The following is a 27,394-nucleotide window of genomic DNA, read 5'->3' as shown; positions in this document are numbered from 1 at the left end:
GGAGGGGTCAACACGGGGGGGTGTGTGGTGGTGGGGTGTCTTTATGGTGGTGTGCAGCATCTTTGCCGCTGGTTTGCTGACCTTTATTGGGGTTTTTGCCCGCTTTTGGGGTGAAATGTGGCGAGAGCGCGCAGTGGTAGCGGGGGGGGGGGGGGGGAGGGGGGGGGGGGAAGGCATCGCGGGGGGAAATTTTCACTTAATTATCAGCCGCGTTATTATTATGTGTATCCGACGGGAGGCGGTGGAGCAGAAAAAGGTTGGATGCTGGTTTGTTGTTTTGTTTTGTTTTTTTTTTTTAAAAAGCACCTCCTTAAGCCTTAACGCGTATGATTATATTAACAAGGTGATTTAAAAATACTTGGCGAGGGGTGAATGGAGGTCCCCGGGCACCGGGCGGGCGGTGATGCTCCCAGCCGGGAGCTGGGCAGAGCTGGCTGGAGGCACCGGCTGGAAGATGCGCTCGGTGGGAAAACTCCTGCCCCCGGTTTTGTGTGTGTGTGTGTGCGGTTGTAGCCTCGCTAACCCCGCTGGTGCAGGCTGAGCTGCTCTCCTCCGCCTTCCTCACCCCCCCCAAAACCCCGCCCCGAGGAATACTGGGTACGCTCGCATAGCCTGGTACTGGGTTTTAGCAAGTTAATGGCTTAGAATGGTATCTTGCGTTACTACCCGGAGCGGTGAGACCGTGGGAGCGTTTATCAGTTTTTGCTGTAGCGCTCAGATGAAGCCTATCTACTTTCCTGTTCTCCAAACAGGCTCCATTGGTGTCAGATGATTTCCTACCGGAAGAGGATTGGGCCGGAGCTGCTCATATAGTGCCTCCTAAAGCTGGAGCGAGCCCCTCTTGATGGGCGCAAGTCCCCACAGGCCAAAGAAAAGGCCGGGGGAAAGAAAGGGGGGAGGGTGGGATTAAATGGATGCATGATCTTGGCATAAGGGAATGCCTTTCCCCTAGAAAGGAGCGCGTAGTCGAGGGCTCTTTGTTAATAGGACTAACCGTTTACACCCTTTATTTCTACATTGCATACGTAAAAATAAACATAAATAAAAATGATCATTTCTAACCTACAGGCTGGGCTTGTTTGTCCTTACAGGCCACTTAAATTAGAAAAAAAAAAAAACAAACCCACAACCCATAGTGTTTGTTTTTCTTTTAATTAAAAGAACTCTTCACCTCTTTTAGGACAACTGAGGTTCTGTGGTTTCAATTTTGTAAACTATATATGAAATAGTATCATTGCATTTGTAACCACAGAACTAATTTTATCCTTTCTCATAACCAGGCTTTTTCAATCTCCTAAGTGTTCCTGGGAGATGGAATTCAACCTATGCTCCTTTCCCCAATAACTGGGATTAATATATGCTCCTTTACTTTAACAATTTCCTTAATGATGGAAATCTTCCTTTAATAAGTCTTGTGTAAAAGGCATAATGTATAGTATTGTTTTTCCCACTGTGGCTGTTTTGATTTTTAGGTCAAGAAGATAGTAACTTTTTGGAAGACCTAAGTCTTATAAAATTTAAAATTAAAAGAAAAGGGTGGTCCATACTGTGTAAAAATACAATATATACCATGTTAGCAGATTGGTTATCTGAGGAGATTTCAGCAAGATCTCATGCTTTCATCTCTTTTGTTGTTGGTTTTTTTTTCTGATGACTCTTGAGGCATCATTTCTTAGAGATTAATGTAATGCTGGACAGAAAGTTGTGCTCTTATCATAGCTACAGTTAGGTGGTTTATTTTTTGTATCAAATGATGTAACAGACACTCCATCATACTTCTAGTTTTGCATATATGGACATAGACACTATCTAATTTACTAACTTTAATGCTGTTTCTTCTTGGAATTGTTTTAATGCCTTTTTTTTTTGAGGGTTTTCCAGATACATTAGAATGTGTGTTTATTTACAATACTTTTAGTGTTGTTATTTTTAACCCCCTTAGGTGGGAGAAGGGAATTGATGATGGGTTAAACTAGACAAAAGTCTAAGATACAAAGTCAGCCCTCTCGTACACACACAGAATACTAAAGTGAGTAGAATAAATACTAATCCTTTGACCTCACTTAGCCTGTGTTTAAAAATATTTGTAAGCAATGCTCTACCTTGATACACTGAGGAACAAAACATTTGTGATTAAAATTGTGACAGTAGTACACTTTTTTTAAACCTGTTTATAAAATAAGAAGCTGCTTAAAGAAAAAGTGATTCAACTGTTTGTCAGTGTCTCTTGAAAGAAGTGGATTGTGGTTGGAAGCAACCATTAGGAGTTAATTTGGACATATTCTTTCTTGTCCTTTCCCCTACCATCCCCTTTCTTAGAAGGAAGCCTTCAGATAAAGCTGTAAGGGAAACAATGTTTTTAATTGTTACTAGATCTTGCTACAATGAGACAAATTTTCTTACTGAAAAAAAATATGGTTTTAATAAAATAAAAAACCCTGACCACCTTACTGAATTTACTGAGTTAAACCATCTCCTGCACTCCAGACTTTTGTCTCCTCCTGCTGGTTTTCCTACAGGACTTTATATTGTTAAGGTGAAATTGTTTGTGGTAGTACTTTCTGACCCATCCGTAGACGTAGCAGGATGTTAAAAAAAGCTAGTATTGTTGTGTTGTGGGCTGTTTGTGTTCTCATGGAAAGGGTAGCGGAGAATGCCATCACTGGAGATGCATCACACTGTTGTGTCATCCACCCATGAGATGACTGCTAGAGAAGTTTTATTCTACTCAGATTTGGACTTCTCAAAGACTTTAGTATGAATTTTGCATACTCATTGGTGAAATACTGATTTCCCAGTTACACTCTTCTCAGGGAGTTGGGGGGCTGTCAGGATGTTTTATACCTTTTAAGATCAGTTATGGGTACCATTTCTGTGTACTTCCTTATAACTTTTCTCCCTCTAATCTTCCTATATGAAAACAGGATTTCTTTAATTGAAATTATTAAATGGTGAAGCAAACTATGTAAAACTCTCCATTTATTTCAAGCCATCTGACCTCACATTCTCTTAACTTTTAAGATTTCCAATACTGTATTCTGGAAATGTATTTCTTCCTCCTGATAGTTTCTGTGTTTCTCCTCCTATTCTCAAAGCTCAGTCTTAAATGGATGATGGTACTTTGTATGCTGGAAAATTATATACTTTTAAATTGCTTTGCTTCCCATGATGCCCTTACTAGGTCTTGTATGCCTCCAGATTTTCATTTTATTCTCAGTACAGCTTCATCCGTGTGTACCTAATTTCTAATGCTAAGCTGGAATTTAGAAAGCATCCATTTGCTGCTCCAGTTTTTCTCTACTCTGGAAGCAGTGGAGAGTGCTTGTGGGGTCATCTTCAGCCAGCCTCGTTTTCTGAGTTGTATTGGCAGAGGAGTGCAGCAGCTGAAGTACAGAAACCCCTTCCTAAGTGGCTTGTGTGGGGGGTTTGGGCAGGGAGAGACTTGTTGTGTCTGAGATGTAAGGAAAAGAAAGACTATGAGCTACAACTCTACTCTTCTAACATGTTTTGGTTAACTTGTTGCCTGGTATTTCCAGCCACTGTCCATTGTAAGAATGAATCTTGCAGATAAAGATCCTGTTGCCCTTGAGATACAACACAGCCCTTGTGTATGTGGGAGGGGGGAGTGCTGCTCGCTTGACTACTTGGGGCACAAAGGACAAGAAGCAGTTCTCATGAAGGTAGATCATGGTCCTGCATATGGAGATAGAGGGATCCCTGTACTCTAGCTATGGACATCTTGTGTTGAGGACAGGATGCTTTCCTTCAAGCAGAGTCCTACCTGTATGCATCCCATACTTCCTTTGTCATCTTTGCTTTCCTTTTGGAAGTGTGAAGGTGCCATCTGAAGGAAAACTCTGATTCCTGCTGGAGAAACAGCACTGCTTCGAAAAGGGGTGTTCTGGTGGGAGTTGTTTGTTAGTTGTGGGAGGGTCACAATGTACATGATCTCCTGCAGGCACAAATGACAGGACCCTGAAATTGTGTTTTACTTTAGTATTTGAATATTCAGTACCTGATAATGTGTGTCATATCTATTTATCTGCAGGTGTCTCTAGTAGTTTTTTGGGAGGAAAAACTGAGGATATACTCATGTTAATTTTAGTCTTTTTTTGCTCACAGCCTGAAAATCTGATGTGTTGTCTGGTGGTCCTGTTTTCTGCTCACTCTTAGAGTGGAGCACAGGGTGGGGGTCATCTGCTTGTGACAAAAGCTGAGTGGACAAGAAAAGTAATATGCCTGTAACGTGTTTGCATTTCTCTTCATGAAATAGTGTATTCCTAATGACTAAAAATGGCATGCTTTTTTTTGTTGTTCTAAAGTAGAATATTATATGAAGGCATTTGTTCTTGTATACCAAAACCTTTTCAGAGTTTAGCACTGCTTATGTCTTGAAACTGGTGCTTTATGAATGTGTGTACATTTTTAACTTGTTACAGAGTTTATGGTGCATTTAGATTATCTGTCTTACACATCTCATTTTGGAAGATGCACAAGTTCTCACAAGTTCTTTTAGCTTTCCTAATTAACTGGTTTTCAAACTCACAGTCATAATGGATCTAAAGATTGCAAAGATGATAGCAAATACAATACACTGCCAAGCTAAAGAGGGAAGAGCAACAAAACATAGTGCGTAATTAGAAAGTGCTAAGTTGTTCTTTTTTTCCAAAGCATTGATTTGTTTTGTTCCCTTCAACAAGATGTAGAACCTGAATATAGAGTGTGGCAGCTTAAAATGGTGTGGAAAGCTATTTGTTTCACTGAATAAAAAAAAATATTAAAAAATCTGTCCTTCTCCAAAAGGATGCAAGGAAAGTTCCTCTGAGGGTGATTCTTCAAGGAATTCATGACACATGAATATACACTGACATGAGTGTAAATGCTTCAATTGTTGAGCAATATCTTAGCAAGACAAACTTGTAAACAAATAGATTACAGGAAGCTTTATGTTCCAGCAAATATATTAAAATATTCATGAAAAGTAACTATTAGTTAATGCTTTTCCAGTATTGGGGAAATTTCTTTTCTTTTACAGTGTGTTTTTAAAAATCAAAGACTCTGTGATTTAGTGCTTTGTACAAAGTTGCATCAGCATTGCAAAAATTGCTCTATCCTCCTGATAGTTTAGGTAACTTGGACTGCTTCCCTTGCTACATTGAGGTGAAGGTGAAACACAAACACACACACACACACAAAATACACCAAACCCCAACCCCAGCAAAACCACCACCAACAACAAAAGATACTTTTTCTAAGGCTACACAATTTGGTTGGCTATGAATATCATAATTACGTGGCTATGAACATCAAAACAAAGAGAGGGTTGAACAGAATTGTTTCTGGCGTAGTTGTTAGTATAGTTTCCTTTATGAGGAGAACAGGGATAGTGGCTATATTCTACCCCTATCTCATTTTTGTTGTTGCTGTTTTAAAGAAGCCTAACTTCACACAATTGATCCTGATACTCCTATGATAATGATAAATGTTAGAGTACTAACAGACAATCCTAAGTTCTGGAGGAATGTTCCAACACAAGTATCTCTAAATTTTGCATCCATGCCGACTTTAGCAATGCACTTTAATGTACCAGTTGTGGTAACCAGGATCCTGTCTAATACCCAGTTATGATTGAACCTCATGAGAGTAGTGTTCAAATTTAGCCATTTGATTTATTAAGGAAATAATATGGCATTAATGATTTATTTATTCCCCTCCCCTTAGTAGCTGGGCTGGACTTCTTAATATGTTTGACTTACTGTCCCATGAATAGTTGTTTTCTAGATCATATTTATAAATACTGAGACTGACTTGTTTTCTTACAGGTGCCACGAAATATACTGATAAAGATAATGGAGGGATGCTTGTATGGTCTCCATATCATAATATTCCAGATGCTAAGTGTAAGTCCTTCCCTGCTTAGGAATTGGGATGTTTAAGTATAAATAAATAATTGTTTCTGTTGTGCCTGTTTGCTCTTTATTTTATATACAGTGTAACTGTAAATTAGTAAATTGAACGCAAAGCTTTACTTTTATCTCTTCTTTTTATTATTTAGAGAACTCTGGGGAAAGGAAAGATCACCTTCTCTTATTTTATAGTTAAGTCTTTGTTTCAAATCACACTGCCTGTGTTGTATTGTCATCAGTGTCTGTGAAACTTTCAGCTATTAATAAAATAAAACATCTAAACGTGAGGAACTTGCTGCTGTAAATTTCTAGGAGCCAGGAGCTGCAGTGGATAAACTTAGAAAAGATGTGTTGAGGCCCAGCTCAAGGGGAAATTATTATTGCTGTCTTATCAGGAAAAAAAAAAGAACATTTTCTCCCTTCAAAAGTGACCTAAAATGCAGGAGTCATGTGACTAAATGTGATCAATTATCTTTTTAATATAGTTTAAACCTCCTTTCTATGCTAGATTTTCACATATATAATATCGGGGAGTAAACTTTGAGGTTGCAGTCATGAGAACCTGGTCCTCAGGTTACAGTAGTTAGGGGTTTGTGTCCCTCTCCATTTGAGGGAACACACCTTCTGCTACTGCAAAACAGTTAGAAATAAATTCCTCTACAAAAATGATTATTAAACACTTTCTTCATTCCTTTGGAGTACAATTAACTCTTTTCTGCAGCAGTTCACGGCAAGGACATCTTTGGCCATTTGAATAATGAGGATATAATTACTTCCTTTTCTCAATCATGCTTCCTTTCAACTATACATAATTACTACTTAATTGTGAACTGTAGAAGGTGAATGAAAATAGTTTGCTTTTTAAAAATGAAACTATTCCCTGAATATCAAAACTAGCAGGACTTAATTGCAAGATGATAGAAAGTGTTCAACTTGAAGCTGGCTCTAGAATGGCCAAATATGATTTTTAAAAATGTTATTGGCTAATTTGATGACGTAATTATTGAATTTCCGTATTCTCTATTGAAAACTGACTTAATGCCATGGTTAAAGTTGATGTTGGTCAGTGAAAACTGTATTAATATAAAGGACATGTATAATCATTGATCTCTTACATTCATTTTTAACGTTTGGGAATATGAATGGTAAAAGTAGTTCAATTTAAAAGTAACCCAGGTGTCTGGACACCCCCTCAGTGTGTCTGTGTTCTTAGGAGCAGCTTCTAAGAAGATGTAGCCTTTGACTGACCAGCTAGTCTCTGATTTAAATAAATAAATTAGGAGCCTCTGTGGCTTTGTGGTAAAAACGTGAAGTAAAGCATCTTTTTCACTGAGAAATAGCTTGTGTTAAAAGTTTATAAAATAAAATGTTGGATGAAAGGTGATGGGCTTCTTTGTTATTAATAAAACTACGAATATATTTAGTGTTTTGGTAGACCTGGGCCTGTGCAGTGTAGTAAAGCATGGGAAGACTGTTTTCCCATGTTAGATGGCTGATTCTGTGTCACCTTGTAGCAGAACTATAAGTACTAAAGAATAATTCTGACATTGCTTTGTTACAGTGGATGAATATATAGCAATAGCAAAGGAAAAACATGGATACAATGTGGAACAGGTAAGTGCTATGAAATTAAAGTCCTCATTTAAAGGATATGTAAAAGTATAACAAAACTTTTTTTTTTCCCCCCACCCCCTTGGTTACCATTAATTCAGGCTGTTTCTCTTCAGGCACGGCAGCAAACACTGCAGTTAAATGGATCTGCATACAGTTGTGGTCTGGATTCTCTGCAAAAGATTGAGCTCTTTGTTTTCATGACATGCTCAGCTTGTAATGTGCACTTTTGAAAGGTTTGGTATGTTTCTTGATACACTGGGCATGTCATGCAATTGTGTGTGTATATTTAGCTGAAGAATTTCTTAGGAAGGCAGCTCACAAATTGAATGTTTAATATTAGAATTCAGATACAGTAGAATTTTGAACCATTAATTGCAATAGGGACAGCACTGGCAAGGTTTCTTGCATATTAAAAGAGAAAAAAAAAGAGGCAAACCAACTTTAAAGTGAGTGTTTTTTCAGAGGCAGGAAAAGAGAATCAAATTCTAGGTCTGACAGTAACAAAGAAGTTCACTTTTTTAAATAACCTTTAGTCACCATCCTGTAAAAAACACAGAATAAAGCTTTGCTGCTCTGCACTTATTTCTATTGCAATTAACCAATTTATGTAAAATTGATATCTATTACCAAAAAAAAAATATTTGGTGTACAAGTGGAAACAAGTTGTATGATCAAATTTTGGAGGATGGAAGCTCATAACAGCAAAGACTTGCTAGTCAGCTGCTTTGTAAAAAAGAGGCTGCCAATGTTACAATGTTCAGAAAACCTACAGTTTGGTGATTTTTCTTTACGGCTTGGCTTTTGTTAGGGGAGAGAGGGAAATGAAGGATCCCAAAATGTCTTTAAAAGAGACTAATTTTCAAAACAGCTTCTGGTACAAAATATTTGTAGCCTGTCCACAGTGGAATACAAACTATGTTTGCAAGAGGTGCTTATCATTTGCTACTTTAACAAGAAAGGAGGTTTGCTATGAACAGGTTATTAGAAGATGTGAAATCAGAGTTTTGGAGAGTTGATGAACAACTGGTGATCATGTCTGTGCTGTGTGATTGAAACCAAGTGGATTACATTTCCCAATTCCCATGCCAGACTTGGCATCAAATCTGTCATTGACTCTCTGGCAGAAAGTCTTAATCAGTATAGAATTCTTGAAGAGTATCAAGAAATGAAATTACATAAGAAAGTGTATTAATTTCCATCCCTTATTAGGTACACATGATGTGGAAGTAGCTGTGCATTATTTGTGGGTTGAAGAGTTGTAGAAAGACCACTCTCACTTTGAACTTTCAGACTTGAGTTTTGGATGATCCTCTGGCTGCTGAAAAGTATTTTCATTTTCTTTTTTGAGGGGTCTGGTAATAAAGGCCTGAAGATCTAAAAGGAACTCTGTGTGTGATACATGCTCGTAAAGGAAGACAACAGGTCAATTTGAGTCCATCAGCCTAGTTTCTGCTACTTCAGAATTACTGCTGCCATGCCAACCTTAAATTGTCTAGCTTTCTTACCTTTAAAAAAGTACAGATGTGCCCATTCTTCATACCATCTCCAAATAGAATTTTGTAACCTATAGTATATAGCCAATAAAATTGTAAATACATTTTGAGAAGGGCTTCTGATAGTCAAATTTTATTTTAAATGAATTAATTGCCTTTCTTTTACTTACTTGTCTCAATGTTTTAGAAAGTTGACTAAATCCAAAAAGGGACTATTTCTTTTCAAAGGCTCTCGGCATGTTGTTCTGGCATAAACATAATATTGAGAAGTCCCTGGCAGATCTCCCTAACTTCACTCCTTTCCCTGATGAATGGACAGTTGAAGATAAAGTCCTATTTGAACAAGCTTTTAGCTTCCACGGAAAGAGCTTTCACAGGATCCAGCAAATGGTAAAGTGTTACTTTAATCAGAATCATTAAACAGTCCAGATGCACTAAGAAAAAAGGGGCTGTTGGGCTAAAATTACCTGTTGATTTCTGTGTAAAAGCTTCAGGAACAACCTTGAATATAAGATTTAAGTTAATTTCATCATGTCTCTTGGATCTGTAGCTTTTTCAGTCTAAAAAAAAAGCCTCTCCTTCCCCTTCCCCCCTTTTAAAAAATGTATATAAAATACATCACCCCTTTCCACCTTATCCATACATTTAAAATATTTGAGTAAAGGTGGTTGTAAATAGAGCAGAATTATAATATTGGGTGGAATTTTTATTTTAAAAAAGTATTAATATGTTAATGAATTCTTCTAGCTTCCAGACAAAACTATTGCAAGCCTTGTAAAATATTATTATTCTTGGAAAAAAACTCGCTCTAGAACAAGTTTGATGGATCGGCAGGCTCGAAAACTAGCTAATAGAAATAATCAAGGTGACAGGTAAGTTTTATATTCTTAAGCAGCTAACCAGGGACTGATGTTTTTCTAGGTAGAGATGTCAGAATAATTTCCAGCCATTGTTTCAGCATCAAATATATTTTTAGGCAAACCTAGCATTTGTGGTGATGGGTGTGCTTTTAGCAAGGGGTTTGGTACCTGTGCTTTAAGAACTGTATCACTCCAGTCAGTGTGAGTTCTAATAACATACCTAAGCACTTTAATGAATAACTGTAAAAATAAGTGTTTTTAAAAAAAAAGAACTCTGGGAATGTGGTTTAGAAATAATGCTTTATTTGAGAAGTCTAACCCTATATTATTGTGTGGGGAGGAGAGTGTTTTTGTGCATGTGGGGTTTTCTGGGTGGTGGCTTGTTTGGCATTTTTTGTTTGGGTTTTTTTGAACTAGAATGGAACTAAAACTGAAAGATTATCCACAATAAAGAGCTGTAGCAATTAGAATGCCCAAGTACAGTTTTATAACAAAACTTTACATAAAATCTTATTTTAAGAGACTTGGAACCACTATCAGTCAAGGAGAATTAAAGCTCAAAATAGTTTTAAATTGTCTTGGACAGAAGGGAATGACATTCCCCCTAGTTTCTATGAACTTAAATTTGTAATGTACTTAGTATACTTAAGTATTAACTTGTACTTTTAGAAAAGTGATTTCGTATGTTGAATGTATAAGTAACATAATCATATTTGTATTGGAAAGTATGATTGTAGGCATTTTTCCATAGATGTAACTAGAGCAAAAGGGTCTATGTATATATTATTGAAAAGAACTCCTGAAATCTAAAATTCATATGCTTACTTAGTGTCCCTATAGCTGAAAAATCAGTTTGCTTCTAATACAGCATTTTGGGAGGGTTTTTTTTGCAATACCTAGAAATTTTTGTGGTGTTTTTACATTCATTTATTCAGAAGTTATATTGTGTGAATGACTGGGTTGGACTTGGCTAAACTAACTGTTAACTTTTCAACTTTTTCTCTTCCATTTAATTCAGCAGATATTATTTCACTCCCCATCCCCTTCCTCCCCCAAACTGCTAGGTCTTGAGAACTTTGGTGAAAAAGCAGTCCTGTGTTTTCCCATCTTATATTGCCCCGTTTTGCTCCCCGCAGATTTCAGCTAGGGTTTATTCATCTACCTTGTGCAGTGGTTTGAAAATGGATTTATTAAAACTAATGTGACAAATGAAAGGTTATTTCTAGTCTTGGTATAGTTGAAGATGTAAGTGATCATACTGGCACAAGTGGTTGAATTGAAGAAAGGTAACACTGAATTTTTTGGCAGCAGTAGCAGTGCTGCTTAAAGTAATTTTTAAACTACTGTTTAGGATTGCTTGTTTATAATAATTATTAGCATTTAATAAAGGAAATGTGTTTGTAACAGCTTTCTTTTGAAAACTACAAATAACTTTGAGATGCCATGTACCTAGAGTAGATAATTCTGTCTCACCCTGATACTTATTTATATTTAGGGTTAAAAAACAGATAAAATGACCAACTTTTTATAATCTGTCCTCAGTGATGATGACGTAGAAGAAGCTCATCCAATGGATGGAAACGATAGTGATTATGATCCAAAAAAAGAAGCCAAAAAGGAGGTAACAGATAGCTTAACGGTGAATGTCAGTTTGTTTGTTTTTCTGTGAATGTGTTACTGTGAAGAATATGACTTAGTAAAGAGGTTTAGCTTGCAGCCTGCTGAAATTACAGGGGTTATAAGTGATCTTGAGGACTTCTGATTGGAACAAAATTTAATTGTGCATTTTTGCTGTTCTGAGGACAGAAATGCATCTCTCATTACCTTCACTATCATCTGAGAGATCTTCAAGTTTTATAAGAGATGTGTGCTGTCACTGCCTGGTAAAACAACATTCCCCCTGCCTCTGTCTTGTTAATATGATTAGAGTATTTCTTGTTGTGAATCACTGGAATTGAAATGTTTTCTTTGCATTTTAAAATTAGATGACATTTTCCCAAGAATAACTCTTTTTGTTCTTTCAAAGCCACAGTGAGGTTATGCATTTCAACTAATATGTGGCTTTATTGACACGTTTTCTACTAATAAGTGTAGCGAAAAAAAAAATTTGTCTCCTCTAATGAGCACTTACTGTTAGCTTTACAAGTAAGTGCTATGTTTGGAGTATGTTCAAGTTTGGGGTTTTTTGGAGGGTTCTTTTGGTAAACATTAAGTTATTTATGAACAAGGCTAGAAAAACACAGTTAAGTTTGTAAATGTTTGATTATTTCCTTGGTCTGCTTAATGCATTTTTGATTTTCATAAAATGGGACAGTTCATGCTTCTTGAGAACACGAGAGGAGAGGTAGTGCAAAACCTCAATGTTCCTGTGAAGTGGAATCTAGGACTATTAATAAAACTTTGCAGTTCTACTCAAAATTATGTTGAGTAAGAGACTGATGGGTTTAGATTCCATTCTCAGCTTTGCAGTGACCTTCAATGTATTGCTTTACCTAACTGTCTTAGGGTGGGCAGAGGACAATTACAATTACCTCTTCTGTGAAAAAGTTCGATACTTTAAATTTTTTTTAAGACGCCAGGGTATATTTTTTAGAACTTGAAATGGCACAAGGTCTAATAATGAACTTTTAAAATTCATTCTGCTGTTGTAACAATGTCCTTGCACTCTGCTGATTTGAGTTACTGCCTAAGCCACTTCTAAATAAGAGCTATTTTGTTCAATTTATTTTCCTTGGTTACTGTTTGAATCACTATATGCAGTCCAGAATGAAAGTAGTGTGTTCATAGACTTCTAGGAACAGGACAAATAGGTTTGCATTTTCTGATGAGCTATTTGTATTTACGTAAGATAATTTTGTCATCTAATATTTCTGGTAGGTTTTTGCGTACTTTCACTTCCTAAACAAAATATAAACCCAGGAGGCTACTTGAATCCACAGAGTAATGGAAACTTTTTCTGTTAACAGAGAAAATTAAAATAAGCCAAACACTCTAGCTTGGCCAGACAAGAGCTCAAGAGAGTGTTTTCACTTTATCTCCAGATTGAACAGTTAGGAACTGCAATTTCATACTGAAAGAGCAATGCAGAACCAAAAAACAAGTGGTACTAATGGGCCAGAAGTAAACTTAACCTTCCAATTTTTAGATGTCAAAGATGTGAGGCTCTATATCAGCTTTCCAAGGAAGAGCTAATATCTTAAGTGCTTTTAAGATGGCCTCTATGAAATCTATGGACTGGATTAAGATGTTACATTAGCTGGGAAGAGGATGTGGCAAAAGGTCAAGCATAGCAGAGCAAAATGCTGTTTGCTGATCTGTACTAATGCTGCAGAACATAATAATAATGGCTGCTGCAATTTGTTTTCTCTTCACTGTGATCAGATGGCCACCTCCTCTTAACCTGCATGGATGCCAGCAGGGAGGAGCAGTAGGGAGCTGCTTGAAGTAGCAAAAACTCTGAATCCCATCTCTGTTCTGATACTAAGCATTGCTTTGAATTGGAAAATGCTTGCAGGGAAAGTCATTTTTGCTTCTCTACTCCTGGTCTGTAGGGAACCTTCCTGGTTGCTCTATGGGAGTCACATACATGCAGACTAGCTGTTCTGCAGCAATGCCCGTTGAAGACAAAGCTGAAATGTTTAGGTTCCCAAACATATCAAAACAGCAGCTACAGAGACTTAATCACCTCTTTGCTACCCCTTTTCACTTCAAAAAAAGCAAACAACAAAGGCTTAAGTCTACTAACTTACATTGATTTTTATAATGACTGCAAAAGTGCATCCGTCCTCTCTCTCCTAAATTTCAGACCCCCTCCCAAAGCAAATAGAGCTATCGCTTTCCATAGACTGCTTGCAGCAGGGAGAAGGGTCATCCTGCTTTCTTGCCCGCCTTTACTGACTTTATCTCATTCTTCTCCCTTGATTTTCACCTGAGCTCTTCATACCTGACCAGAAATAAATGTATAAATTCACTGATTACTTGGTTTAAACATGTGATATATATATTCTTTACATATTCTTTACCTTCTGCGTACATAAGAGGTTCTTGATTTTTGCCCTTTCACACAGTATTCAGACTGGGATTATTGTACTATCTATTGTATTTTCCACCATGGTAAAAAAAAATTTGAAAACTGACTTCTCTAAGACTAATGCAGGCTTATCCAGTAAATGACTGGTGTGCTCCATCAGCTCATCTGCAAGACTTAGTTCAGATACTACATGCAGAGGAGGATGTTAGTTTAGGCATTCTTTGTCATAAATATGACACTACAACGCTATGTGATACTTTGTTCTTGAATAAAGTTGCATACGAGATACTGTTATTCTTTAATGATTTGTTTCTTGTAAATTAAAGGGCAGTAATGAGCAGCCTGTTCAGACCAGCAAAATAGGTCTGGGTAGAAGAGAATATCAGAGCTTGCAGCATCGCCACCACTCTCAGCGTTCCAAATGCCGTCCACCAAAAGGCATGTACCTGACCCAGGAAGATGTGATAGCTGTTTCCTGTAGTCCCAATGCAGCCAACACAATTCTTAGACAGCTGGATATGGAACTAATCTCATTAAAGCGACAGGTACCATGGGTTATTGGTCTTGTTTTGTTTTCATCTCAGATTGTTCTGATTGTAATGATTTTGAAGATTATCTGTGAAGATTCTGAAACTTCTTTAATGTGAGTCTTCTTAATTTTGTTCCACAGTTATCACCAGAAATGCTGGACACTAGCTGACTTAGCTTTCTTCGGTTTTAAGTTCATCTGCTCTTGTAGATAACATGAAACAAATTAACTTCCTTTTTAAAAAAAAAAAAAAAGAAATGAAAAGGGAGGGGTGGAGGCAAGAGGGGGGAGTGTGGCATGAAAACAATGTTACAGATTTGGGGGTAGGAAAAAGCTGAAGTCACGTTTGATTTGATTTTTTTTTTTTTAACTTTGTTAAAAGTATTTCATGACGAGTGAGAGAGACCAATGAAACAGCGGAAGTTACATTCGTTGTGTTTAAAATTGTAACTGTTTTTCTGGATGACCTTCCCCACATACTATGAAAGCGTAGGTGGGGGGGAAATCACGGGCCCCGTTATTTCTCTGTTTGAATTGATGAGCTTTCTACTTTTTATTAAATTTAGAGAAGATTTTTAATCTTCACCTTTAAGAGGAAAATTGCCTGCATCCTTTGCATGAAGAAATTAACTTTTGGCACTTGAATAGATCCTGTGTTTCAACTTCAGCTTCTAAGGGCACAGCAGTATGTGCATGCTTGCTTTCTAGGAGCCATGGGGCTACAATGTCAAGACTTATCTCCAGGAATTTCTGCCTCCTTATAGGCTGAAACGTATAGCTGCCACGTTGCAAAATCATGGAGTGAACAAAGGGTTTCATGGGGTTTTTGCTCCCTTGTATTCTTTTACAGGATAAATATGCTTCTTTCGGTCACAGCAGGACTCTGGGGCTAAATAGTGTAGGTGGGTTTCACTCTTTAGCCTAAGTGTAGGTGAGTTACAGCCTTGAGGTTGTGTTTCTCTTTTTTTCTTGCAGTGATCTCAGAGATGCAGCCTTTGGAATCTCCTACTGAGTTGTCTGCTTTTGTGTCCAAACTTAAGAAAACTTGTAATAGCTGTGCACCATAGTATGCAAAACTATTTTCTTACCTATGTTACCTTATGTGCATCACTGTCAGGTTTAAACAGTTAATAGATGTGTATATGTATGATTTCGAAGCTCTCTGCTTTTTATAGACTACATTATTTTATTTAAATAATTTAAATCTTTTCAAGAACTACCCTTAAAGGAAATCATGATGATCTAAGATCAATAAAAAACAGTGTGTCAGAAGAAACCAACTGGAAACATCCCATAAATCTTTTTTTTAAAGTGTTTTTTGGAAGAGAAGTTGTTAATATATACAGTACACCTTCCTCAGATTTCTAAGAACCAAGTTTTGTGTCTAGAATATTCTGCATTCTTCTTCAAGAATATATGCATCATTATCAAAACTTGCTTGTTATGTCCTACTTTTAATATTCCTGCAGACAAACTGTTCTTTTGAAAGACTGGCTTAAATATTTTTCTCTCCATAGTAAACTGCTGTGTTTTAATTTTTATTTTTATTTAAAAAAAAAAAAAAAAACAGTTAAAAATAGTGAAGCCTTAAACCATAATATTTCTCTTTCTAACTTAGGAGGTACACTTGTGGCAATCCTAGTGAAGATATATGTGTAAAGTGACCAACTTTCTTTGTGGAGCTGATTAACTTTGTTGTTTTTGACCAAGGTTCAAAATGCTAAGCAAGTAAACAGTGCACTTAAACAGAAAATGGAAGGCGGGATTGAAGAATTCAAACCTCCTGAGGTAAATCAGAATAAATATTAGAACTTGTGGCCTTGCACTTACATTAGCAGGAAGCTACAGAACTGTGTTTAGCTGCAGCGTAGTGTTTGCATTTCAACAGCAGCTTAAACAGGATCCATTGAATTACATGCAGGGGTGAGTCTGGCTGCTTTACAGGAAATTGGTGGTAGGCTTTTTCATGGCAACTGGCTGAATAAAGCAGCAGAAAAAAAATGAAATGTCATGTCTGTTCATGACTATAGGGAGCTGAAACCAAGCCCTGATATATGGTCTTTTTTCTGATTAAAAGTAGAATTTAGTGCTAACAATCTACATTATCTTTGTTCTGTGTGAAATCATGACTATATATACATTTGGGCATCTGAAGTGAATGATTTTTTACTCCTGAAGTCCTCTTTTTGCTTGTTTTAAAGGCTTGGATATGAAACATAACTTGAATGTGAAACAGTCTAGACACCAACTCATAATACTTTAGATAAATAGAAATAGAAATTCAAATTGTCTGCATAAAGATCATTAGCTTGTGCATAAGTTATGATATAGCTGATATTAAGAACTGCAATAAAACAGAGGAAAAAACTATTGGTGTAGTTCTAAGCTCAAATCCTTAAATGCTACTTCCTCATCATGAAAGCAATCTTGAACTATATATTTATGGCTTATAAGCAAGAATTTTTTACCTATGTTACAAAATGTAGTGCAAGTAAAACACATTCTGATGCTCAGATATTTTGCAGCTGTTGAAACATTTTAATGATCTTTGTGCCATTCTTCTAATTTTAATAGTCTAATCAGAAAATCAATGCCCGTTGGACCACAGAAGAGCAGCTTCTTGCAGTACAAGGTATGTTAATAGTAGTAGTGACTTGAAATCTGATGCAAAGGATTTGAAGAGGTACTCAGGCTTATATTTGTATTTCCCTCTAATGAAAAGCTGAGTTTTATCTGGTCTTAAAAGAAAGTTACTGGGAAAGCAGCAAAATAGTGAGAATATGTAGGGCATTCATTCAAGCAACATGACACTGGTCTTTCAATTACCCATAATAAATCTTGAAATCTAGGTTTAACAACTGTAGTAGTACCAAAAAGTCCCTTCAATCATCATCTAAATCACCTTACATGAATTTCTCTAAAGTGGAAGACTGAAGTAATAGTTGAAGTAATAAAATTTGAAGGAAAAACTTATTAAGATATCTTCCCCTATTATTAAAATAGGAAAAAGCAAAAGTAAAATTGTTTTACAGTTACTTTACTTTTCTCTGTTTATGAGGGAATAAAAGAGCAGATATCTACCAGTGCATGCCTTTTAAGAGTTTGTATCTTGATATGGATACTTGACTAACAGTCTTATTGGAGAAAAAAACACATTATCTAGGAGGCTACTGATAGAGCTAATTTGAATTTGTTTCATTTATTTGAAGGAAAACTGACTCTTGTCTTCCTTTAACATGCACTGCCTAATCAAGGAACATGCAAGGGAAATATCTGGAGAGCCTAACACTGTCTTGAAGACACTATGTATTGACTCACTTCTGTGATCATCTTTTTTAAAATAATATAATCACCTCAGTTAAGCACCTCTGCATTATTTTTCTTTATTCTTCACCTTTAAAATGAAAGACTGAATTTTAGTATAAAGCCTTCAGTTGGATCAGGATAAAAGTGTGAAGTTGTCAGGTGTGCCATACCTTGTAGCTATTAGCCAAATGACTGAATGTAAAGTTAGGTTTATTTAAAGTGTGAATGGAAATACTGAAGAGCATGGTGTGTCTCAAGTCATGCCTCTCAATTTATATGCCTCAGACTGGGATTTGCATCTCCAAACCATTTTCTGTCCTAAGTTCATCCTCTCAGAATTGCTACCAAGCTCACTTTTTTTTTTTAATTTTGTTCCCAAATGCAACTGAAAGATGCTTGTCTTTAATACGATAGTCTAGTAAGTAGGTTGCTTGCTGGAGAAGAGGGAAAAAAACAGGTTCATTGTGCCTGCCTTAGCATGGAAGGATTGAAACCCTCTTGCATTTTCATAGTTTAGTTACCAGAGCACTCACTAAGCATCAGTTTGGGAAATAATAAGAATGCATTTAGCTTTTGTTAAGCTATGGCACTATGTGACCAACAAGGTAAATAATAAATCTGGAGCATGGGCAAAAGAGAATGAGGGTTGGTGATGACTCCCTGGAGAGGCGTTGTAGTCTTCTGGTCTCTTCTCTAGGGAACGTATTGTGTTTTATAAAGGTAGTCAACCTCAATACTTAAGGGTGGGTTGAGAAATCAGGTCTTCTGGAAAAAACCTATTTTCATTGAATTTACATGTGCTTCTTATGGAATTGTTTTGGGGTTTTGTTTTTGTTTTTTTTCCCCCTTTGCCACTGGATAAAACGGAGGTGAGAGAACCTTCATGCCAGGAGAAAGTATTATTACATCTCCCTTGCCTACTGCACAGTAGTAGAGTCTCCCTCCTGAAATGAGAGTGCTGTGGGTATTAACCTCCTGTCCCTCAGCCTGAGGACCCTGATCTCTTGCTTCAAAATAATTGCTTGAGCTAGTGGGCTTATGCATGAAGGAGCCACAGTCTTTTGCCCTTGCTCTGTTTTTAGAAGAAAGGAGCTGAGGTTGCTGTACTAAAAGCTACCATAATGCGTGGTAGGCTTGAACCTGGAAGTTGACTTGGGCATGGGGACACTTAGTTTGTATGTTTAAAGTAGATTTATTTCATCAAATGTATTGATACATTTTGGCATGTGCTTTTAATAATTTTACAGAAATCGCAAGCATTAAGCAGGTAGGTGACACTTCTGTGATTTGTTCACTTGAATTCAAATGTTAAATCCAACCATGGAAATAATGAAAATAATCTGCAGCAATATAATGTAATTTTGAAACATGAAAAAACTTGTCTCAGGAGATTGGCAGTAACTAAAGAGGAGGTAATGGAAAAACCCACCTTAAAATAGAGCTGAGTGTATAATCTTAAAAGCAGCATGTCTGCCTGCAATGGGGTTGTGTACTCAGATTTACCATCTCTGAGCTGATCCTTCGCAGTATAATTTATCAGGTTACTATTCAACTTCGAATAGTTATTGAACGTAATGGGCCAGTTCATCGCTTGTGGTGTTCTTAAGTTACAAAATTCATTTATGTATAGAAAAGTATGAGCACCATCACCTTTCCAAACTAAGATCTCAGCCATATGAAAATTGCAATAGCAAAAATGTTTTAAGACTTGTTCAAAACAACAAAATCTGAATTGAAAAGCAGTGTGTGACTTTCATACCATCGCAGTGGGAAACAGCTGGGACAACCACAGTCTAACTCCATGTAAAGTAGTTGCCAGGAGCAGTGTAATCCCATCACAGTAAAACTGCAGCTCTCGTAACCCAGAGGTTGCAACTATCTCTGCCTCTTTGTGGTCCTGTTACTGTATTGCTTTGGACCCAAGCTAATGTTTTGTGTGCCTCTCAGTGTTTGCTGTGTTGCATAACGTTTAGCAGCATCAAATTTGGATTTATGGGTTTCTGTGAGTTAGACAGTCAAGATGAAACACTGCAATAGTGAGCACACACATGTTCAAATGCAGCTTTGCAGCTGGGCAAAATTTTGAAGAGCCTGAAGGATTCCCATGATCAGGGCTACTTTCAAATGAGCCGGGAGAAAAACATCCATATATATGAAGTGAGGCTATGCAGTCATCTTGTTTGAGCTTCACTTTCAGCAGCCTAATAGAATTATTTTTATTGAATAACAGATTCACTGTTAAATAACACTTTAGAAATAATTTGGGTGGTGTTTAGCACAGAATTTATCTAAGGATATATAAGTAGTGTGCACCAATTTGAAAGGGATGATGGACTGGCCTCAACTCTTATAGATATGCCAGCACCTTATGCATGAAACTTTCATAAACATGTATTGAACATCCTCTGTTTCTGATGCACCTTAAATGGATTTTACTACATCATTGTGTAGAAGTCCCCGTGGTGATGCTAGAGCAGTACTAAACAACATCCTGAAAAGAATCCAAAATAAGTAGTGCTGTTGGTAGCTAAACTAGGGAAACTTTATTTTCTTTAGATATTTCTTATAACTGGGCTCTGAGTGAAGGCAAGGCATGCTGTTTTCAAGCTGTTTGCTTGGAAATATGTTTTAACACCTTATTTTTGACAACTTTAGTTGAAGTTAGCCAACAAGCTCTGTTGTTTTGCAGATTAAGGGGGAGGAAGAAGTATAGATAGCATAATAACAGAAAATGCCAAAAATGACTAAAAGTCTGAATTGGGATTCAAACAAAAATGTGCTTTGTTCTGCTGGACACTTTGTTCACTTGATTAATTATACAGCATGTCAGATATGTTGCAGTGGACATGTAATGATCATTGTAAATTAGTAAGGGTGGTAATGGTAGGGCAATCAAAGAATTATTAAGAAGCTGGAAGGAGTGCTCTGTGGGCACCCATGGCTTTTAAGGAGTGTAGCTGACACCTCCTACAACTGATAAAGCACAGAGCCAAATCCCTGTCTCTGCTTTGCCTAGATACTGCCCTCCCACCTGGCGCTGATAGGTCCCTTTGTTTTCTTTCCAAGGTTCTTGCAGTCAGAATGGTTGGATTCTTTTGTATGCCCCAGAAAAGATGTTAAATAATGTAGCTGGGCTCTTGACAGTTGAAACATCAGCTTCGGCTACAGGAATAGTTACTGTCCTGGGATTGAACTTTTCTCTTAAATTGCAGTGAGCGTGCATTACCACATCAGAAGTGCCTATCAATGAAGAAAGTAGAAAAGAGCAGAACAAGCTGAAGGTCATACTCTTCACAATTAAGTTGAAAAGGAACATAGCTTTCAGATTTGAAACAACTCTCACTTTCTGAATCCTTTGCTTCACTTTCTGAAGTGAGGCATTAAATCAGGCATAAATTTCTCCAGTAATGAGACAGCCTGTCCTCTAAGCACTGTAATATGTTCCAAATGAGTTTAGTTATCAGGAGCTTCACAGAAGAAGTCAAATTGTAATTCACTCATGCATAGCTGCAGGCAAAAAATGAGTCTTCTGTTTACTCAGTCTGGAATAAAACTGTTTCATTTCTTTCAGTCTCCAGACTTTTGGGCACTTGTGATTAAAAGTCTACTTTGTGGAGCTAAAAGCTGTGTTCTAGGATGCTAGATGGAGAGTTTGAGGATTTTTTTTCTTAAGTAAGGGAGAGGAGGAACTAGACACATACCCTAAATACAACTGAGAGAAGATCAATAAACTTTAGGTTATAATTCCAATTTTAGGTTAAAAGCTATGGAGTGTTCTAGTCAAGGGGGGATGGAGAGGGTTGTGTTATATGCAAATGTAGTTTTAGAACTTTGAAAAGTACATGTTGGGATTTTCTTGTGAAGGATTTTCTTGCGAAGTGCTTGTAAACAAGTGTGACCTACTGATGTCAATATGAAAATGAACGATGCAAAGATCTTCTGTCATGCTGCTTCTGGCTGGATGATTTGATCCTGGAGGTTTGTGCTGGGCTGTTTTATAAACAGACACCAATAGCTTATATTTACGTTTTCCCATAACCACAGGTTGTTCTACCCTGAACAGCTCGAAAGGTGAATGAAAGCTTTAAAAGACTTTGTCAGGTGAATGCTTGCCAGTTGCTCTTCGTAGCCTCAGTAGAGCATGTCACAAGAGGAGGAATGAGCAGTATGTCGTGACTTATGGAACTGTGCCTCCCCCTGTTCTGCCCTGTGTTTGGTCCCGTAGCTGCTGCCCTCCACTGCTCCTGCTGCACGGGTCGTGGGCAAAGAAACATCTGTGTGCAGCTGGCATGGAGGGAACCCATAGAAGCTGTCAGTGTTTGTCACTTGACTTTTCTAGTGTTATACCCTGTTTACAGCTATACACACATGCTCGGTCACCCTTGAACTTGTCTTGGGCTTCTGCCCTTACTGCAAGCACACCGAAGGTCAGAGGCCAGATCTCTGTGGTTTTAGGTTGGGAGGCTTGGTGAGTAAGCCAGGATCTTTAAGAAGAGCGGGTAATGACCTTTTAATAAAGTTCTTGATTTGTATGTTGATAGCTGTGCAATTAAAAATTATTTTGTTTTAATGGAAACGGAGGCCTTCTCCTAATTGAGAAGTCCTCCTCATTAGCGAGTCCTTGGTTTGCAGGTCCCATAGGCTCTCTCTATAAATACATCACACGTAGCTGTGTCTGACTGATTCTTCACAGCTATGTTATTTACTTTGCCTTCCAGGTGTCCGAAAATATGGTAAAGATTTTCAAGCTATTGCAGATGTAATTGGCAACAAGACTGTTGGCCAAGTGAAGAACTTCTTTGTAAACTACAGGCGTCGGTTTAACTTAGAGGAGGTATTGCAGGAATGGGAAGCGGAACAAGGAACCCTGGCTTCTAATGGTGATGCTTCTGCTTTAGGGGAGGACACAAAAAATACTTCTAATGTGCCATCAGGAAAGAGCACTGATGAAGAAGATGAGGTGTGTTTTGTGTACCAGAAATAAGTAAGCATGGGTTGAGGAACAGCATTTTATTTAGTGATATAATGTAAGGTTAACTGGTGTGGAGTGGCAAACCGCATTCTAAAGAATGATGATGAGCTTGCATAGAACTTCAGCCAATGTCGTTAACCAGCCGGGAGCAGGACTGCACCTTTCATAGTGACGATCACGTTACTGTTTTATCGTTAAAATACAGTTCTTGTTCTAGAAGAAGACTCTTGCTTCCTAAATATTTTTTTAGTTCTGCTGTCTAGAATGTTTTGGTTGGCGATTTCTTTTCAGTAACTTCTCGGTTTTGTTTTTGGTTTTGTTTTTTTTTAAATGCTGTTTTCCTGTGTAGTGGACAGTGGCAGCCCGACCGCACGGCGTGCCGGCCGGGACGGCTCTTCACCCGCTCTTGTCTTTGTCCTTCGTGCAGGCACAAAGCACTCCGGCCACTCAATCTTTAGGCCCTTCGCCTCCAGCGCAGGCCTCTGCCCCGGCACCTACCGCTCCCGTGGCAGCTTTAAACCAGCCGCCCCCGTTACTGCGTCCGGCGCTTCCCGCTGCTCCCGCTCTCCACCGCCAGCCTCCGCCGCTCCAACAGCAGGCGCGATTCATCCAGCCCAGGCCGACCCTAAACCAGCCCCCTCCGCCGCTCATCCGCCCAGCTAATTCCATGCCTCCTCGCCTCAACCCCAGGCCGGTCCTCACCACCGTCAGCGGCCAGCAGCCGCCCTCGCTCATCGGAATCCAGACAGAGTCTCAGTCCACCCTGCACTGAAGAAACAAAGCAGAACTACGCTAACTCCTACATTTACAAAAATAGTATCAATGTACTCTTTTTTTTTCTTTTTTTTTTCCAAAATAATGAAGGGGAGAAAAAGAGCAAGCCTTCACAGGTGTCCGACCAGTTTTACAGAGGAGCAAGCTAATAACTAGGAACAGAACCACGTGAATGACCACCTGTATAAAAAATATTTTTATGTCGAAGACTTGTACAGCAGAACAATGCCTACCATACCGGCCCTCCTCTATATGAATGACTGTTGAAGGAAGCTAACTTCTTAAATGACTAAACGTTCAACACACCAAGATTTTGTTTAACTGATTTTTACTCTATTTATTTTATTACTGTTCTTTGTAGTCAAGCATCTAACTACAGGAAAGTAGTCTGGCAAATCCTAGGAATAGATAATATTGTAGGAGATTTAAATGTAGTGTTGAGTTTTTTTGTGTGTGTGAATTTATTTTTTTGTTTTTTACTTTTTAGTGCAAAAAAATAATGGCCTTAGGTTCAGAATTTTTGGCCCTGTTTAGATAACAGTAGAAGCATTTCATGCACTTGTAAAATGTAGGTGTTTCTTCTCTTCATGTTTTTTCCCAGAACACTTTTTCTTGTTTAAAAAGGTACTGTCTTATTAAATACTCCTCTGAAAGAGTATTCTAAAGACTCAGTGAGCTATTGTACCAAACTTACTAGATCTCACGCGTGTTCTACTCACAGAAGTTACCTGAAAACAGGAGTCCAGTTTCCTGCTGCAATATTTCTTGTGGGCTGGGGTGGAGAGAGAGGCAGCAATTTCCACCACCCAGGGGGATGACAGGAGAGGAAACCATATAGCAAGAACCATTTAATTTAATTTGTTATTCTGCTAATTCTTCTAATTTAAGTACAGTAGAATTTCATCCCTCTGAGAACGGCTGTCTAGAGTTCGTGTATGTGTTAGATCATTGATATCTTGCCTAAGAATTCACAAGGGAAGTAGAGAGGCTGATGGTATTAGTAGAATATTGTGGCAGTAGAGTTACCTGCTGCCAGCCCAGTCTTAGAGTTAAATAATTATCTCTGATTTCTGCTGTTTCTGGCAGAGTTGATTAGCTGAGCTGAGGCTGTTGTGGGGGGTTTTTTGGGTTTTTTTTTATTGACTAAGTAAAATTGCATTTGGGTATTAACTATTGCTTCCAAGTTTTAGGAGACAGAAAGGTTGTCTTTCCACTGCATTCTTGTCCGAAACCTTGATTTATGCCAGCAGTGTTTTAGGGGTGGGTGTGGTTTTTTGGTTTGTTTTTATTTTTTTTTTAAATATAGATGCCTCTATCCCCCAAGTAAACCAGGCTGCAAATTTGAGTAGCACTGTTTGATTGTGCGGTGTGATTGAATCAAGCTATTGAACAATACTGCATTCTTGACCATGTAATAACATTCATGTCGACTGCCATACTATTTAGGAAATTATTTTTGCTTATAGCTGAAATGGTGTTTGAAAATCCTTTTAAATCCGTTTTGTTATTAACTAGAATTGTCCTTGACTAAAATGAGACTTTATTTCTTTTTTTATGTGCAAAGGGAAGTTCTTATAGCATCAGGTCCTACTTCGTTTGTAAATTTAGTATTAAAGTTTGATAGCTGTGGCCTGGATTTGCAGTTAAGGTGTTGACCTTCATTTGAAAATATTTTCAGATCAAGCTTGAGAGATTTTTCTTTCCAGACGGCTTTCCCTGGTGTGCCGAGGTCTCGTACAAAAGGTCCTTCTTACAAATTTTCTTTTGCATCAGAGCAGATGTTTAGCCACTACGTGAACATCAGATGATCTCTCATTTAAGAAAAAGCAGCATTGTAAGGAACACCGAGGAATTCATGGTCACTGAAACTTGTGTTCTGGGAGTCATAAGTATCCCCCCACCAGCTACACACAAATCTGGCTGCTCTCCAGACTTTAAAACCAATACAAAACTGATCTAGTACATTTTGACATCCTAAATATCACAGTTTGTTAACAGTGGTAAGATACATCTTCAGGATTTCTTTTCTTTTTTTCTTCTTTTTTTTTTTCTTTTAGCATTGAGTCTCCCAGGTGTGTGTATTGTACCTTTGCTAATTTTTGTCTTGTCTCTTGTCAATAGACTTCAGTATGCAGAATGTTGGGTGTTGCAGTACAGTTGGCCGCCACCAACTGCTATAAAACTGTTCAGTACATTGTAATTCCGTTTAATCTTGTTTAAGTATTCTATAACTGGGCAAAGGTGCTGTATTTGAAGGGGGGAGGGAGGGTCAGAGATAGGTAGTATTTCTTAATTTACATACACTGTAGCACACAGTAGGGAACTCCTAGCATTTGTAGTACTCAATAAGTATGTACATAGCAAAATGTCTTTATTGTGTGCTTTGCAGAATATGTGCATACAGTTTGCACGTCCTGTTTTGGGGGGTAGGGTTTGTTTTAAGCAGTGTTTGCCTGGAGAGTGATATGCTTGCTGCTTAATCAAAGGATTAAAGTTTCAAAGAAATCTGTGTCTTCTATTTTTATGTACCTTGTAATGGTCTAATATGTTAGGGCCCTTATACTGTGATTCTCTTCTAAATTCATTTATATTTTTTTAAGAATTAGAAATAAAATTATACAATGGTGTTGATTTCAGTGGGGAATTTCTTTTGCCATGTCTAGTCTCCTGTTTTGTAATGTAGTAATGAACTCTGAACTTCAAGGTTGGCTTAATTTTGTCACTTTAAAAAAAATGTAAAATGTTTGCACACTAAAGTTCGCCAGAGAACGTGTATCCTACATTGTTCAAAGCTAATGTAACTCTACAGCTTTTTGTACAGTTTATTTTAGTTAATAAAGCAAAACGGTACTAAAAAATGACAGATTTTACAAATGCAAGGCATAGTCTGAACAACATGTCTTCTAGGAACAACACTTGCAAAATATGGATGTACAAGAACTATCAGATTTAAATGTTGCACTTTAAATCAGAATGGGTATGAAGTTAAGCAGGTATTTCTGCATTAATAAAACAATCACTAAACATTGCACATCATAGTAAAGTAGTTTAATTTGTCTTACAGTTGGTTGTGAGCAAAAGGAATTATAGTTGCCTCTGTCCTTAGGTTTTTGTCCATCTTTATATTGTTGGTATTTTTCTTAAACCGTACAGTGTTTACTCTGGAAACTTCAACAGTTCATAGAAAACAGTAGCTTATACGTGGGGGAGTTTGTGTCTGAACAGAGCAGAATTGCAGAGTTTAGGGAAGAGTTTAGGATGAAGGGTCCCAGACCTCTGTTGTGCCTCTTGCTAGCAAAAGAAAGGAATGGACTGAAGTGACAGCTGCTGCCGGGCAGAAATGTGGCAAAAACAAAGCCAGGGCTAAGACAAACATCTTGGAGCCGTTTTCTTAGAGGTGCCTTTCAAAAGGCAAAGGAAGCTGTAGAGGAGTCAGCAGCTGTTACAGCTCCAGTGCAAAATGGTGTACTGAAAATAGCGCTGAATACGACTTGGCAGTTTTAATAAATGTGGTGAACCTCCTGCTTTTCCTGAGGTTGAAACAGCTAAACCTCAGAGTCTGCCTTTCTCTCAGCGAGTTAAAAGCAGGCACTGTCGCAACAGACATCTGCTTTAAGATCACAGGAAGCTGTGTGAGATACAAAAGGCAAATATGAACTTTTTCAATGCCACTTGTAGTCTGTTACTGATGAATCGGCCATCAAAAACCTATACTCAGGGAGGGAAGAGAGGCAAAATGTATAGGTAACAGTACCTGGACTATTTAATAAGCAACTGGCCCATTTTTTATAACAGACATCCTTGAAATCAATACTAAAGTAGAACTTTAGCAAAATAAATTCTAATTGCTTTTACTGACATGGAAGTTTTCCCTTGGACTGGTGCAAAAGGAAGCACTGAGATTGAAGGA

General features: G+C 37.8%; 1 protein-coding gene across 5 annotated transcripts; it reads left to right on the top strand.

Annotated features, from left to right (window-relative positions):
* The first annotated feature begins 5,821 nt into the window (after positions 1–5,821).
* RCOR3 (REST corepressor 3) lies at positions 5,822–26,515 on the top strand. 5 transcript variants are annotated; one of them, XM_014950842.1, is made up of 11 exons: positions 5,822–5,900; positions 7,468–7,520; positions 7,634–7,753; positions 9,242–9,403; positions 9,761–9,885; positions 11,416–11,494; positions 14,230–14,448; positions 16,143–16,220; positions 17,007–17,064; positions 22,457–22,698; positions 23,138–26,515. In XM_014950842.1, the coding sequence occupies exons 4-11, from the start codon at positions 9,251–9,253 to the stop codon at positions 23,480–23,482; spliced, it is 1,299 nt and encodes a 432-aa protein (XP_014806328.1). In that variant the 5' UTR covers positions 5,822–5,900; positions 7,468–7,520; positions 7,634–7,753; positions 9,242–9,250; the 3' UTR covers positions 23,483–26,515. The 5 variants fall into 5 exon arrangements, with proteins under 5 accessions (XP_014806328.1, XP_014806327.1, XP_014806326.1 ...); XM_014950841.1 differs by having other exon boundaries at positions 11,416–11,512; XM_014950840.1 differs by having other exon boundaries at positions 7,634–7,758; positions 11,416–11,512.
* Positions 26,516–27,394: the final 879 nt, after the last annotated feature.

Source organism: Calidris pugnax, unplaced genomic scaffold (genome assembly GCF_001431845.1).
Source record: "Calidris pugnax isolate Ruff unplaced genomic scaffold, ASM143184v1 scaffold24, whole genome shotgun sequence".
Lineage (NCBI taxonomy): Eukaryota > Metazoa > Chordata > Aves > Charadriiformes > Scolopacidae > Calidris > Calidris pugnax.
This window is presented reverse-complemented; position numbering and strand designations above follow the sequence as displayed.